Source organism: Theropithecus gelada, chromosome 14 (assembly GCF_003255815.1).
Source record: "Theropithecus gelada isolate Dixy chromosome 14, Tgel_1.0, whole genome shotgun sequence".
Taxonomy (NCBI): domain Eukaryota; kingdom Metazoa; phylum Chordata; class Mammalia; order Primates; family Cercopithecidae; genus Theropithecus; species Theropithecus gelada.
The window spans coordinates 462,745-476,822 of NC_037682.1; the positions used below are offsets into that span (position 1 = coordinate 462,745).

Sequence of the window (14,078 nt, forward strand, 5' to 3'; positions counted from 1 at the left end):
AGGCCGCGCCCCCTGAAGCGCCCCCAGACGCCGCGTCCCGTCCCGGCGTCCCCCGCGCGCTGGCGCGGGGCTTTCTGGGCCAGGGCGGGGCCGGCGAACTGCGGCCCGGAAAGGTTGAGGAAGGGCCCGTCCCGCCTTCCCCGCGCCGGGTTCCGGGGGCGCCATGGAGCCCCGGGCGGTTGCAGAAGCCGTGGAGACGGGGAAGGAGGACGTGATTATGGAAGCTCTGCGGTCGTACAACCAGGAGGTGAGCGGCCGCCTGAGGCCGGGGGGCGGGCACGGAGGGGGTGGGGCAGGGTCGTGCGCGGGTGGTCGGGACGGTGTGGGTGAGGCAGGGGTTGTGTCAGCAAGCAGAGGGGACGCGGCGGGGTGGGGGTGGCACGTCAGGGATGCAGTGTTGGGGGGAGAGTGTCTGGGGTGCACCCGTTGGGTGGCAGGTGTGGAGGGATGGGGGCGAGTGTAGACCCTGCCACCCCTTCTGAGCAGTGGCTGCTGCCTGAGTTAGAGGCCAATAGGCCGCCCCCCGTCAGCGGGCGCGGATACTGCCCCTCTGTGGACTTGAGTTCACTCGTTCTCTCTGCAGCACTCCCAGAGCTTCACGTTTGATGATGCTCAACAGGAGGACCGGAAGGTGGGTGCTGGCCCGAGGGGTAAAGGGACAGGGACGGGTGGCCCCAGGAAGAGGGGCCTGGTGGAGCCGCTCTTCTCCCTGCCCACAGAGGCTGGCGGAGCTGCTGGTCTCCGTCCTGGAACAGGGCTTGCCGCCCTCCCACCGTGTCACCTGGCTGCAGAGTGTCCGAATCCTGTCCCGGGACCGCAACTGCTTGGACCCGTTCACCAGCCGCCAGAGCCTGCAGGCACTGGCCTGCTATGCTGACGTCTCTGGCTCTGAGGGGTCCGTCCCAGACTCCCCCGACATGGATGTTGTACTGGAGTCCCTCAAGTGCCTGTGCAACCTCGTGCTCAGCAGCCCTGTGGCACAGATGCTGGCAGCAGAGGCCCGCCTAGTGGTGAAGCTCACAGAGCGTGTGGGGCTGTACCGTGAGAGGAGCTTCCCCCACGATGTCCAGTTCTTTGACTTGAGGCTCCTCTTCCTGCTAACGGCACTCCGCACCGATGTGCGCCAGCAGCTGTTTCAGGAGCTGAAAGGAGTGCATCTGCTGACTGACACACTGGAGCTGACGCTGGGGGTGACTCCTGAAGGGAACCCACCCAAGCTCCTTCCTTCCCAAGAGACTGAGCGGGCCATGGAGATCCTCAAAGTGCTCTTCAACATCACCCTCGACTCCATCAAGGGGGAGGTGGACGAGGTGAGCGCTGACCTCAACCCATGGATGGGTCTCAACTCAGCTCCAACATTTCCTGGACCTGCTTCCCACTGGGTACCTTCAGGTTTCTGGGTGTCAGACATGGAGAGGACAGGACCTCCCAGCGTGTTGGGACAAGGCCAAGGAGATGCCAGTTCTGGGCTGGGACCTTAGGGGAGGATTCTGAGGGAAGTAGAGGCCCCTTCTGGTTCTTGCTGCCTGGCAGGGGGCTGTGTGCTCTCCGGGGAGACTGTAAGAGATCCTCCACCATGAGGCTGTGAGTGGGTCTGAGACAGAGTGTGACTTCATCCCAAGGGTGTGTGTTAACATTCCTAATCAGGGACGTGCTCTTAGAAGAATACTCACAGAGTTTTTAGGAATACAGCAGTGGTCATCTTTTGCCCCCAGCACTAGCCATAGTCACCTAGGAGACCCCAGAGGACCAAGTGTGCAGTACAGGAGGTGCACAGTCATTGCCACACAGTTCTGGAGTGCAACAGACAGTAGAGCCTCAGCAGGCAGCAGTGGGATGAGTGGGGCTCCTCACAGGAACCCTTCTTTCTTTGGTCAGGAAGACGCTGCTCTTTACCGACACCTGGGGACCCTTCTCCGGCACTGTGTGATGATTGCTACTGCTGGAGACCGCACAGAGGAGTTCCATGGGTGAGGATGGGGCTTTTTCTGGGAGGGAAGTGTGTCCACACGTCTAGATGGTCGTCCTCAACCCTGGCCGTGAACCAGAACCACCTGAGAGCCCAGGCCCCACCCTAGAGGGTCTGACTTTGTCTGGATGAGTGAGACTGGACATCGGTGTGTTTCCAGAGAATACTGGGTGCTTCTAATATGTGGCCAGGACAACAGCCATGAATTTGGGGGCAGGAATGTGCCACCTGGGCCTTGGGTAGTGGCAACAGTGTGGTATTTACTAGGGCACATTGGCTCCTTGTCCCCATTCTTGGTCCACCTGCCCCTTGGCTGGTGTGGTTTCCAGAGATGGTCTGGCGCTTTGGCCCAGACAGGGTAGGGGAGGCAGGGTGTCTCAGCCCTCACTTCCCCAGGGGACCCCACTGTACAGCTGAGTGGCAGTGCCTCTCAGATCAGTCCCTGCCCTTGGCTTTGGTCCCCAGTGCCGCCCCTTTGGGCCTCAGATGCCAGCTCATGTAATGTGTGGTTCAGTGGGGGCACAAAGATTGCATCTGTGATGAGGGATTAGCCCTATTGAGACCCCCACCTCCATCTGTTCTCAGCCACGCAGTGAACCTCCTGGGGAACTTGCCTCTCAAGTGTCTGGATGTTCTCCTCACCCTGGAGCCACACGGAGACTCCGTGGAGTTCATGGGAGTGAATATGGATGTGATTCGTGCCCTCCTCATCTTCCTAGAGAAGCGTTTGCACCAGGTAGGCTGGGGATGGCTGTACAGGCTCCCCCAGTGGCTCTGGCACTGGTTCTCCTGCACAGCTGTGGTCAGTGCTTCTACACTGGCCACACTGGTAAGTGGAAATCATCTTGGTGGTGTGATACAGGCGATTCTTCCGGCTGTTCTGTGGTCCAGCCTGGCAACAAGCTAGACCCTTCCTTCATGAGAAGCATGTGGACACCTTCCACACACTTGAAGGTTTCACTTCTTAAATCTTTGTGGATCTTTATTGAGTGGTCCTGAGAAGCCCCCGAGTCCCTGCTTTTAACTCTCAGACACAGGCAGCCCTTGATTACAAGCATAGCTGTCCCTCAACATCCTGAGGAGACCCATAGGAACCTCAGATCAAAGCTTCCCTCTGATTCCTGTGACTGCACTACAGGGCATCTGGACAGCTAGGGCTCTAACCATCCTCCAGGAGCTTGCAGAAAGCAGGCTGGAGCACAATAAACCGAGATTTAGGAGACCTCTCGGGAATCTACCTGCCTAAGCAGGGGACACACATGGTGCGTGTGAGCCAGTCAGGGTAGGGAGCTGGCACTGGACATACAGCTGGGGGGTTGTCTGTGCCTGTCGCTGTCGCTGCCACTGCTGGTGCTGGGGTCCAGGCACATGATGCTAGGAGGGTCAGGAACTCCCTGCTCTCTGTCCATGAAGTACCCAGAGCGGGGATTCGGTTCTCGTTTCTTTTTGCCACCAACATCTGAGGGCAATGTGTGTGCCAGTCTAAAGCTTTAATTGCTTTGTGTTTTCTTCCCAGCCCTGGTTTATAGTTGAGGTAATTAGACTTAAAGCAGTTATTTCTCCCAAGTCACCAAGCTTACAACAAGTACCTCTGAGTGAAGCTCTGTGCCCGTCCTTTTCAAAAGTGACACAGACACCCACCACCCACTCTTGGCCTTCCGCTGACTAACTGCAGAGGGGCCTCTTCCCAAACCTCTGCCACCAGGACCAGCTGCTGTGTATGTTGGTGGGAAGGGGCGGTGGGGGGTGTAACTCTGCGCCAGTCTCAAATTAGGCAGGAGCACAGCCACGGTGACAGAGGCTCCTCTACAGACACACAGGCTGAAGGAGAGCGTAGCTCCCGTGCTGAGCGTGCTGACCGAATGTGCCCGGATGCACCGCCCAGCCAGGAAGTTCCTGAAGGCCCAGGTATGAGACTGAGGAGCTGGCACTCCTGGGGGATGTGGTTTCGGCCCTGATCACAGACCAAGCCCAAGCTTAGGGACGGCCACCTCCCCAGGTGCTGCCCCCTCTGCGGGATGTGAGGACACGGCCTGAGGTTGGGGAGATGCTGCGAAACAAGCTTGTCCGCCTCATGACACACCTGGACACAGATGTGAAGAGAGTGGCCGCCGAGTTCTTGTTTGTCCTGTGCTCTGAGAGTGGTGAGTTATGGAGATCCGGGTCCCAGCGCCCCCACCTCAGCCAGGCTTGCACACTGACCTCTGCCTTGCCCCCCAGTGCCCCGATTCATCAAGTACACGGGCTATGGGAATGCTGCTGGCCTTCTGGCTGCCAGGGGCCTCATGGCGGGAGGCCGGCCTGAGGGCCAGTACTCGGAGGATGAGGACACAGACACAGATGAGTACAAGGAAGCCAAGGCCAGGTGTGTGCCCCCAACACCCCCTCGGGTCTCCACTCACAGCCCCTAGTCCCTGCTTCGACATCCATGTGGACCACTGTAGGGTGGGACAGGATGACCAGTGGGCAAGACCTTCCAGAATCAAGCACCTGTCCCTGAGTGCTATCTGGGATACCAGAAGGTGGCAGGTGGCAGTTGCTGGTTACCAGTGCCGCTTCTGGAGGGAGGCCTCTTCCTGCAGTTGCCTTGCCCACCTCACCCCACTGGGAAAAGAGGTGGCTTGCCTCCTGTCCTGGAGAGTCACTAATGCATTCCCCACATTCCACCTGCTGGGAAACAGCATAAACCCGGTGACCGGGAGGGTGGAGGAGAAGCCGCCTAACCCTATGGAGGGCATGACGGAGGAGCAGAAGGAGCACGAGGCCATGAAGCTGGTGACCATGTTTGACAAGCTCTCCAGGTGTGTGGCATGATGAGGAGGGGCCTGTAGCTGGGAGAAGGGAGAGCTGACCCACATCCTGTCTTGTGAGCCCCAGGAGGTAGGATCAGAGGAGAGCTTAGGATCCTGGTGTTAGGTTGCATTGCTGATGTTTGAAATCACTTGCCCTAGAGGAAATCCCCCCAGGGGATGGGTATATTGAGATCAGTATTGTGCCCATTTTACAGATGATAACTGAGGCCCAGAGAAATTAAGAGACTGTCTAAGGCTGGGCATGGCAGCTCACGCCTGTAATCCCAGCACTTTGGGAGGCTAAGGCAGGTGGATCACAAGGTCAGGAGATCGAGAGCATCCTGGCCAACATGGTGAAACCCCGTCTCTGCTAAAATACAAAAAAAAGTTAGCTGGGCGTGGTGGTGGGTGCCTGTAGTCCCAGCTACTTGGGAGGTCAAGGCAGGGGAATCACTTGAACCTGAGAGGCAGAGATTGCAGTGAGCTGAGATTGCGCCACTACACTCCAGCCTGGCGACAGAGTGAGACTTCGTCTCAAAAAGAAAAAAAAGAGACTGTCTAACGTTGCTACACTTATTGGAGATGGCCCAGTGTCCAAATGAACAGACTGCTTAAGACCAATTTAGATGTCTAAATTAAGAAACTGCTTGGCCGGGCGCGGTGGCTCAAGCCTGTAATCCCAGCACTTTGGGAGGCCGAGGCGGGTGGATCACGAGGTCAGGAGATCGAGACCATCCTGGCTAACATGGTGAAACCCCGTCTCTACTAAAAATACAAAAAACTAGCCGGGCGTGGTGGCGGGCGCCTGTAGTCCCAGCTACTCGGAGGCTGAGGCAGGAGAATGGCGTGAACCTGAGAGGCGGAGCTTGCAGTGAGCCGAGATCGCGCCACTGCACTCCAGCCTGGGTGACACAGCGCGAGACTCTGTCTCAAAAAAAAAAAAAAAAAAAAAAGAAACTGCTTAAAGCCATGAGGTAGCAGTTAGGATTTGGGCCCAATTAACGGAAGGTCCAACCAGGCTTCCCCCGTAAATGAGAGCAGCTTACTTGGTGAAGAGGAAGGTAGCAGCCAGGGGTGAGCAGGACCCCTGCCTGGCCAACTGGGCCCCTTCCCCAGCCCCATTGCACCTTTCCCCACAGGAACAGAGTCATCCAGCCAATGGGGATGAGTCCCCGGGGTCATCTCACGTCCCTGCAGGATGCCATGTGCGAGACTATGGAGCAGCAGCTCTCCTCAGACCCTGACTCGGACCCTGACTGAGGATGGCAGCTCTTCTGCTCTCCCATCAGAACTGGTGCTGCTTCCAGAGACTTCCTTGGGGTTGCAACCTGGGGAAGCCACATCCCACTGGCTCCACGCTCCTCTCTCCATCTTAGAAACCCCTTCTCTTTACTCCCAAGGTTCTGTTCATGATTTGCCTCTGGTCCAGTTTCTTATCTCTGGACTGCAGTGGTCTTCTTGTGCTAGAACTCAGGGCTCAGCCTTGAATTCCACAGACAAAGTACTTTCTTTTGTCTGTGCCAAGAGGAATGTGTTCAGAAGCTGCTGCCTGAGGGCAGGGCCTACCTAGACACACAGAAGAGCATATGGGAGGGCAGGGGGTTGGGTGTGGGTGTGCACAAAGCAAGCACATCTGGGATGGGCACGCTGGCAGAGCCAGTGTGTTGGGGCATGTGCTGCACTTCCCAGGGAGAAAGAACCTGTCAGAACTTTCTATACGAGTATGTCAGGACACACACTTCCAAGGTATGTATGCTCTGTTGTTTCTGTCCTGTCTTCACCGAGCACAGGGCTGGAGGCCTCTTAGACATTCTCCTTGGTCCTCGTTCACCTGCCCACTGTAGTACCCACAGTGCCCAAGTTCTTACTGGTTTTGGCAATTAAACCTCCTTCCTACTGGTTTAGACTGCACTTACAAGAAGGAAAATGCCCCTCGTGCGACCATAGATTGAGATTTATACCACATACCACACATAGCCACAGAAACGTCATCTTGAAATAAAGAGTTTTGGGCAAAAACGCATGTGTGAATATATGTGTAAATTATCAAATAAAGGGGCCAGGCACAGTGGCTCATGCCTGTAATCCCAGCACTTTGGGAGGCCGAGGCGGGTGGATCACTTGAAGCCAGGAGTTCGAGACCAGCCTGGCCAGCACAGCAAAACCCGTCTCTATTACAAATATGCCCCTGTGCTAGGCGTGGTGGGACACATCTGTAGTCCCAGCTACCCAGGAGGCTGAGGCAGGAGAATCGCTTAAACCCGGGAGGCGGAAGTTGCAGTGAGCTGAGATCACAACACTGCACTCCACCCTGAGCAACAGAGCAAGACTCTCAAAAAAATAAAATAAAAAAAGGAACATTAACTAGAGTTAGAAACTAATTTCATTCTTTTTAGAATTCAACACTTTTCCTAGGTCACCAGTTCCACCTTTTGTTCTTACCAGAGCAAAGTCACAGGACCCCCTTCCTGGGAGTCACTGTCATTAAATCTATTCCCATCAGCTCAGCCCAGGGTAGACAAGGTTTAGGAATGGGAAGTGCTTTTGTCTGGGGAAACACGCAGGTAATCTGATGCTAGGAAGGAGGATGTGCATGTGGGTAAGAGCCCAGGAGGAAGCAGCTGGTGCCTGACAGGGCGAGCCATCAGAGCTGGGCCTTGGTGCTGCCCCAGAAGGAGCCTGTGCAGAAGTGGGAGCTCAGTGGATTCCACCTCATATGTCACAATCCAGCAGGTGGCCAGGACTCAGCCTGGGTTTGAAGTGAGTAATGCCTTCCCTGTCTCAGAGATTAGCTCTAACTGTCACTGGAGGAAGCCCTGGGGGAGGGGGACTAGTGTGGGGACAAGGAGACCAAATAGAAAGTGCTGGAATGTTCTGGAACCGATCTGTTTCTGGAGGAGAGGCTGAGTATGGAGAGTCAACAGAATGTGACCACCTTCAGAGGGAGGAGCTGGGCCATCTCCAATAAATCCAGGGACAAATGCCTTCAGTCCTCAGACTGTTCCAATAGAGGGGATGCCATGTATTCCAGGGTTCCCTTTCCAACTCATGTCAACCTTGCAGTCCCTTTGCGGAGATGAAATGTATTTCATGCTGGAAATAACAGATTTTCTCTCATTAAAAATAGCCCTACTAAAGGAGACCAACATGCTAGAAGTGCAGCACTAGGGCCTCAGGACTACACTTTGGGACATGAAGAGGGCTGGGGGCTGCTCGGCCCAAGTCTGGATCTTCTAACCAACAGATGCTGAGCTTGCCCTTCACCTGGGCACAGAAAGCAAACTCGGTCTGGGATTCCAGTCGGTCTGTTCAGTTCAAGAGGGTCACAGAAGAAAGCTTTTTCCACTAAGAGCTTCAGCAGAGTGAAGAGTTCAACACAGCAAACAGGCAGGCAGGCAGCTCCTCTGTATATGTGACGGGGCGGCCCTGAACGTAAACACAGCCCTACCAGTCAGCGCAGCACAGCTCACAGCCTGAGAAGACATTCCAGTGGCAGCCTCCGGTGTCCACTCAGTTCACATATTCTGGTTTCACCAAAATTAGCCATGAGGTCTCGTCAGAATTGGGATGTGGATGTCTCCTATGTCACCATTTATTGTGTGGGGGCAGCCATCATCCTATTTGTCTGGTCCATTAAGCTGGAACACAGAAGACAGAGGGTATCAGCTGTCTCTTAACACACCCAGGCAGGCCAGCAGATCTCTGGTCAAACAGATCTAGCTGCAAACATGCAAAATATCTCACAAAACAAGCTGCATTCTGCAAATACTGCTGCTGTGCAGGCTAAGAGCATCCCAGCAGGCCTGGGCAGAGCAGGGTGGCTAAACGGAGAGCCTCATTCTAAGGGACCTGAAGTGCCCAAATCAAGATGTACTGATGCTCGTGTGCTTAAAACCATGCACTATTTGGAAAAGTAACCCCTTGGATAGTAATTCTTTAAAAACAAAAAAATCATAACCCATTTTACGTACATTTGTGTGAAACTACATTACACAGTTCAAATCCTGTTGGGCCACTTCCAGAACCCCACAGGAGCTACCAGAATTATAATCTACTTTTCTATGAAAACAGAAGTTGGGCCCGGGCATGCTGGCTCACACCTGTAATCCCAGCACTTTGGAGGCCGAGGCGGGTGGATCACCTGAGGTCAGGAGTTTGAGACCAGCCTGACTAACGTGGTGAAACCCCGTCTCTACTAAAAGTACAAAAATTAGCCGGGCATGGTGGCATGTGCCTGTAATCTCAGCTACTCAGGAGGCTGAGGCAGCAGAATCACTTGAACCCGGGAGGCAGGGATGCAGTAAGCCGAGATCGCGCCACTGCACTCTAGCCTGGGCAATAAGAGTGAAACTCCGTTACAAAAAAAAAGAAAATAGGAAGTCAGAGCAGGAAAGGGCTCCCTCCAAAAAGCCTACTGGACTGATCTAAGACCTCTGCTGCCTTGTGAGCTGGCCAGGAGGCACTCGCCTCAGCGTTTAAGTCTCGTTGTTAGCTGGGTTCCCTGCTACCATAATGAAGTGACCATGATTGGTAAAAAATCAGCCTGCGACCAGAGGTTGGAGGTCTCGGACTGGTGGAGGTGAGGAGAGTGCTGACCCCATGGCCCTGAGCCATGAGGCAGCCACAGCTGTGGACGAGGAAAAAGGATCAGGATTTCCTAAGACACCTGCCTTGGAAGACAAGAGGAGCATCAATTGTGATATATTCTGGTTGATACAGTTTGGCTGTGTCCCCACCCAAATCTCACCTTGAATTGTTAATAATCCCCCCGTGTCCAGGATGGGCCAAGTGGAAGTCACTGAATCATGGGGGCGGGGCTTTTCCATGCTGTTCTTGTGGTAGTGAGTACGTCTCACAAGATCTGACCGTTTTCGAAAGGGCAGTTCCCCTGCACACGTCCTCTTGCCCGCCGCCGTGGAAGACGGGACTTTGCTCCTCCTTGTCTTCCACTGTGATTGTGAGGCCCCCACAGCCATATGGAACTGTGAGTCCATTAAACCTCTTTCCTTTATAAATGACCCAGTCTCAGGTATGCCTTTGCTAGCAGCATGAGAACACACTAATACACTGGTGAAATCCCCTTTGGACAGTGTCACATCTGCCTGTAATCATAACGCTGGACTTTTTTTTTTTTTGAGACGGAGTCTCACTTTGTCGCCCAGGCTGGAGTGCAGTGGCCCCATCTTGGCTCACTGCAAGCTCTGCCTCCTGGGTTCACGCCATTCTCCTGCCTCAGCCTCCGAGTAGCTGGGACTACAGGTGCCCGCCACCGTGCCCGGCTAGGTTTTTTTTTGTATTTTTAGTAGAGACGGGGTTTCACCGTGTTAGCCAGGATGGTCTCGATCTCCTGACCTCGTGATCCGCCCGCCTTGGCCTCCCAAAGTGCTGGGATTACAGGCGTGAGCCACCGCGCCTGGCAACGCTGGACTTTAAATGCTTAATGCTACCTCCCACTGAAAACCCTTAATATCAAGGCTACACATGCTACATGATTCTCATGGGAAACTGCATTTTCTGTAACTTCACTTGTTTACAGGCGGTTTGGAATCTCTTAGAAAGAAAGCATTGAGCCCCTTTGGCTTTCCTCAGCGGATTATAATCGATCAATGGCTCTCATACCAATTACTTCCGAAAAGCATCACTAATGGAGCCTTCATCCCACACAGATGCAGAGAACTTTAGCTTCTCAAAGTTCTTTAACCCGTATCATCTCAGAATCACATACCAGGCCTTAGAGGAACACTGTTGGCTGCTTTACTTTAGGGAGTGAAGATAACGCCTACAGTCTGTTAAGAGTAGACTCATCGGCCGGGCGCGGTGGCTCAAGCCTGTAATCCCAGCACTTTGGGAGGCCGAGACGGGCGGATCACGAGGTCAGGAGATCGAGACCATCCTGGCTGACACGGTGAAACCCCGTCTCTACTAAAAAATACAAAAAACTAGCCGGGCGAAGTGGCGGGCGCCTGTGGTCCCAGCTACTCGGGAGGCTGAGGCAGGAGAATGGCGTGAACCCGGGAGGCGGAGCTTGCAGTGAGCCGAGATCCGGCCACCGCACTCCAGCCTGGGCGACAGAGCCAGACTCAGTCTCAAAAAAAAAAAAAAAAGAGTAGACTCATCAGCCCTGAGTGTCTGGACCGTGTCCCTGCTTGGCCTGTTACCATCTGTTTCTTCATCTCTAAATGGAGGTATTGAAAGTAATACCCAATCAGGTCCAGGTAGCGCCTGGTGCAGGATTCACAGCATCATCGGTTACGACTGTTACCGTGTTAGCCAGTGGGGCTCCATACCAGATGGACCACACCCTAGAGCAGTGAGGAGGGTAGCCCCTTGGATGGTCCTCCTCAGCGTCTGTACCTTCCTAGTTTCCCGCCGGACGAGGTCCCGCATCTCTTCTGTCCAGCCCAGAAGCTCCACTAGCCTTTCCACGCTGTGAACCACGTCCCCCAGCTGGGCCACGTCCCTGCCGCGAGGACGCCACGCCAAGGGTCCCACCAAGTCCCGGTTGATGAGCAGTCGGGGAACAGAGCTCCGCACGGCCTCGGTCAAGCTGGCAAAAGGCTCCACCTGAAAAATGGCCCAAATGTGAGGGTACAGTGTCCACCCTACAAGCCCCGCAGGATGTTTCGTGCCACAGCCACTGAGGCCTTGGAGGAGCAGCAGACTGGCAGTCAGACCCGGCGATATACAGAAAACCCACCACCAATCTCATTTCTTCGGTTGAGCTCCTGCCGCTTGGCCTCAGTGACTCTCTTTCCTCCCCTCAGCCTCCCTCTCTTCCACTGCTTGCTGCTTGCACACATCCTTGCTTCTCCCCACCTCTGTTCCAAGGCTCATCAGGGATCCAACCTTCCTACCTCCTCTTTGTGAGCACGTTCTGTTCTCCCCGTCCTCCCCAGCTCGCTGTCTCCCAGCATTGCCACAGAGGGACGACAGCACAGACTCGTCCGTCTCCTCTGGCTAGCCCTGCTTGCAGTGACAGCCCCCACCAGCATCGGGCACCCAGAGAAGCTGGTGCCCCCAAGCAGGAGTTACTGTTACGTCTCTCCATGGTCTTCACCACCCAGCCTCTAGAGAGGCCTAGCTCGGTGCCATCAGGCTTCTTCATACAGCTCTCAAAGCGTCATTTAAGAGGAACAAGGTAAAAAATGGACACATTAATAAATGGCATTAAAACTGGCTCATTATCTGGGAGGAAAATGCTCCATTCCTACCTCCCATTGAAAAAAAATTCAAATGGATTAAAGGTTTCAATGTAAACAAAACAGTTCTTGAAGAAAACTGAGAGTTTACAAGTAAGGATAGGGAAAAACATTTTAGATGTGAAAACTGAAGTCAGATAAGGCAAAGGAAAATGACAGATCTGACTATGTAAATACTATTACATCAGTATCTACATAAAACTACTATGTAGAAAATTAAAAATTTTTAAAAACCTCTCATCATAAACTGCAAAAATATTTACAACATATGACAATAGTTTATATTGCTAATTGATAAACTCATTTATAAACATATAATGTATGAACTAATTTATAATGTTAATTTATAATGAAATTTCTATTAATAGCCGGGCACGGTGGTTCATGCCTATAATCCCAGCACTTTGGGAGGACAAGGCAGGTGGATCACCTGACGTTAGGAGTTCAAGACCAGCCTGGCCAACATGGTGAAACTCCGTCTCTACTAAAAACACAAAAATTAGCTGGGCGTGGTGGCAGGCACCTGTAGTCCCAGCTACTCAGGAGGCTGAGGCAGGCGAATGGCTTGAGCCTGCGAGGTGGAGGTTGCAGTGAGCCGAGATCGTGCCACTGCACTCCAGCCTGGGACACAGAGCGTAACTCTGTCTCAAAACAAAAAAAAAAGAAATTTATATATTAACCTTAAAATTGATTTATATTACATTATTTAATTTCTATTAAAATTAAAACTAATTTATATTGCTAATTTACAATGACCCAATGAAAAATGGACAAGAGATATAAATATACAATCCAAAGAGAGGAAACACAACTGGCCAATAAACATGAAAAGATGAATTTCATTCTTTACTACAGAAATGCAAAATCCACGCCCCCCTCCACACACACACATGCATTTTTTAACCAATTTGATTTGTGTGATTTTGGTTTTGGTGAGGATGTGAGAAAATGGCTACACAAAAACAGTTTGTGGCAATGTAATTGTTACATCTTTCTGGAAGGCAAGTTCTCAATGTTTATCAGCACTTACCCTTCAGGAGTACTTGCATGGGTAGATCAGGATGACACACAGGGATATTCGCTACAGCATGGGATCTCATTCTGTTGCCCAGGCTGGAATGCAGTGGCATGATCATAGTTCACTATAACCTCAAACTCCTGGGCTCAAGCAATCCTCCTGCCTCAGCCTCTCAAATAGCTGCAACTACACAGACCGCACCTGGCTATCTTTTTATTTTTTGTAGAGACGAGGTCTGACTATACTGCCCAGGCTGGTCTCAAATGCCTAGCTTCAGGCAATCTTACTGCCTTGGCCTCCCAAAGTGCTGGGATAACAGGTGTGAGCCACAGTGCCTGGCCCAGCATTACTTTTAATACAAAAATTATATACAATTTATTGTCATTGTCCATCAGTAAGAAATTGCTTACATAAACTTTGTATTAAATCCACAAAATCTATGTTAAAGCTCTTGTGGCTGAATATGTTTCAGAATTTTTGAGATTTTAAAAAAGATCATACGGTTTACACCCCACATACTATGTCACACCTAAAGGGGATCCGGAGTGGTACTCCATAGTCAAACACATTAATATTTCGTCCACAAAGCACATGAGACAGAGTCCATGCGTGACACCAGCTCGTTCAGTTCACGATGGCACCGTGTTTACAGACATGGGCCTCTCAGGTGGGACCTCATATCCGTATAAGGGAAACTGTCAGCATTCACAAGGCAGCAGATCTCCATGGACTCACATTGTTACATGAAAACAGCAGGCTGCAGAATAGAATGTACAGTGCTGTCCAACTTTTAGTTAAAAATTACCATCTGGGCCGGGCGCGGTGGCTCACGCCTGTAATCCCAGCACTTTGGGAGGCCGAGACGGGTGGATCACGAGGTCAGGAGATCGAGACCATCCTGGCTAACCCGGTGAAACCCCGTCTCTACTAAAAAAACACAAAAAACTAGCCGGGCGAGGTGGCGGGCGCCTGTAGTCCCAGCTACTCGAGCGGCTGAGGCAGGAGAATGGCATAAACCCGGGAGGCGGAGCTTGCAGTGAGCTGAGATCCGGCCACTGCACTCCAGCCTGGGTGACAGAGCGAGACTCCGTCTCAAAAAA

At 52.8% G+C, this 14,078-nt stretch overlaps 2 protein-coding genes across 7 annotated transcripts in view; one reads left to right on the forward strand and one right to left on the reverse strand.

Annotated features, from left to right (window-relative positions):
* RIC8A (RIC8 guanine nucleotide exchange factor A) lies at positions 1-6,773 on the forward strand. 2 transcript variants are annotated; one of them, XM_025355945.1, is made up of 10 exons: positions 1-247; positions 584-631; positions 720-1,310; positions 1,879-1,970; positions 2,555-2,705; positions 3,782-3,877; positions 3,969-4,113; positions 4,190-4,334; positions 4,651-4,770; positions 5,901-6,773. In XM_025355945.1, exons 1-10 carry the CDS (start codon positions 164-166, stop codon positions 6,019-6,021), a joined length of 1,593 nt encoding a protein of 530 aa, XP_025211730.1. In that variant the 5' UTR covers positions 1-163; the 3' UTR covers positions 6,022-6,773. The 2 variants fall into 2 exon arrangements, with proteins under 2 accessions (XP_025211730.1, XP_025211731.1); XM_025355946.1 differs by having other exon boundaries at positions 50-247; positions 3,951-4,113.
* The window catches only part of SIRT3 (sirtuin 3), a 24,308-nt gene continuing 16,930 nt past the window's right edge, over positions 6,701-14,078 (reverse strand). For 3 of the 5 annotated variants that reach the window (XM_025355951.1, XM_025355948.1, XM_025355949.1), the window contains 2 exons: positions 11,116-11,325; positions 7,127-8,399 (listed from right to left, as the gene is read on the reverse strand). In XM_025355951.1, the coding sequence (XP_025211736.1) occupies positions 8,379-8,399; positions 11,116-11,325 (231 nt within the window). In that variant the 3' untranslated portion in view covers positions 7,127-8,378. Of the gene's footprint in view, positions 8,400-11,115; positions 11,326-14,078 lie in introns of all 5 variants that reach the window. The other 2 variants (XM_025355947.1, XM_025355950.1) reach the window with 1 other exon arrangement.

What these genes read in the sequence shown, in the direction of transcription:
- RIC8A (XM_025355946.1), top strand. Translation starts at nt 164, where the DNA reads ATGGAGCCCCGGGCGGTTGCAGAAGCCGTGGAGACGGGGAAGGAGGAC. An exon ending in TAGAGAAGCGTTTGCACCAG is followed by an intron (nt 2,706 to 3,781) that starts GTAGGCTGGGGA and finishes GCTCCTCTACAG; the next exon opens with ACACACAGGCTGAAGGAGAG. An exon ending in TGTCCTGTGCTCTGAGAGTG is followed by an intron (nt 4,114 to 4,189) that starts GTGAGTTATGGA and finishes CTTGCCCCCCAG; the next exon opens with TGCCCCGATTCATCAAGTAC.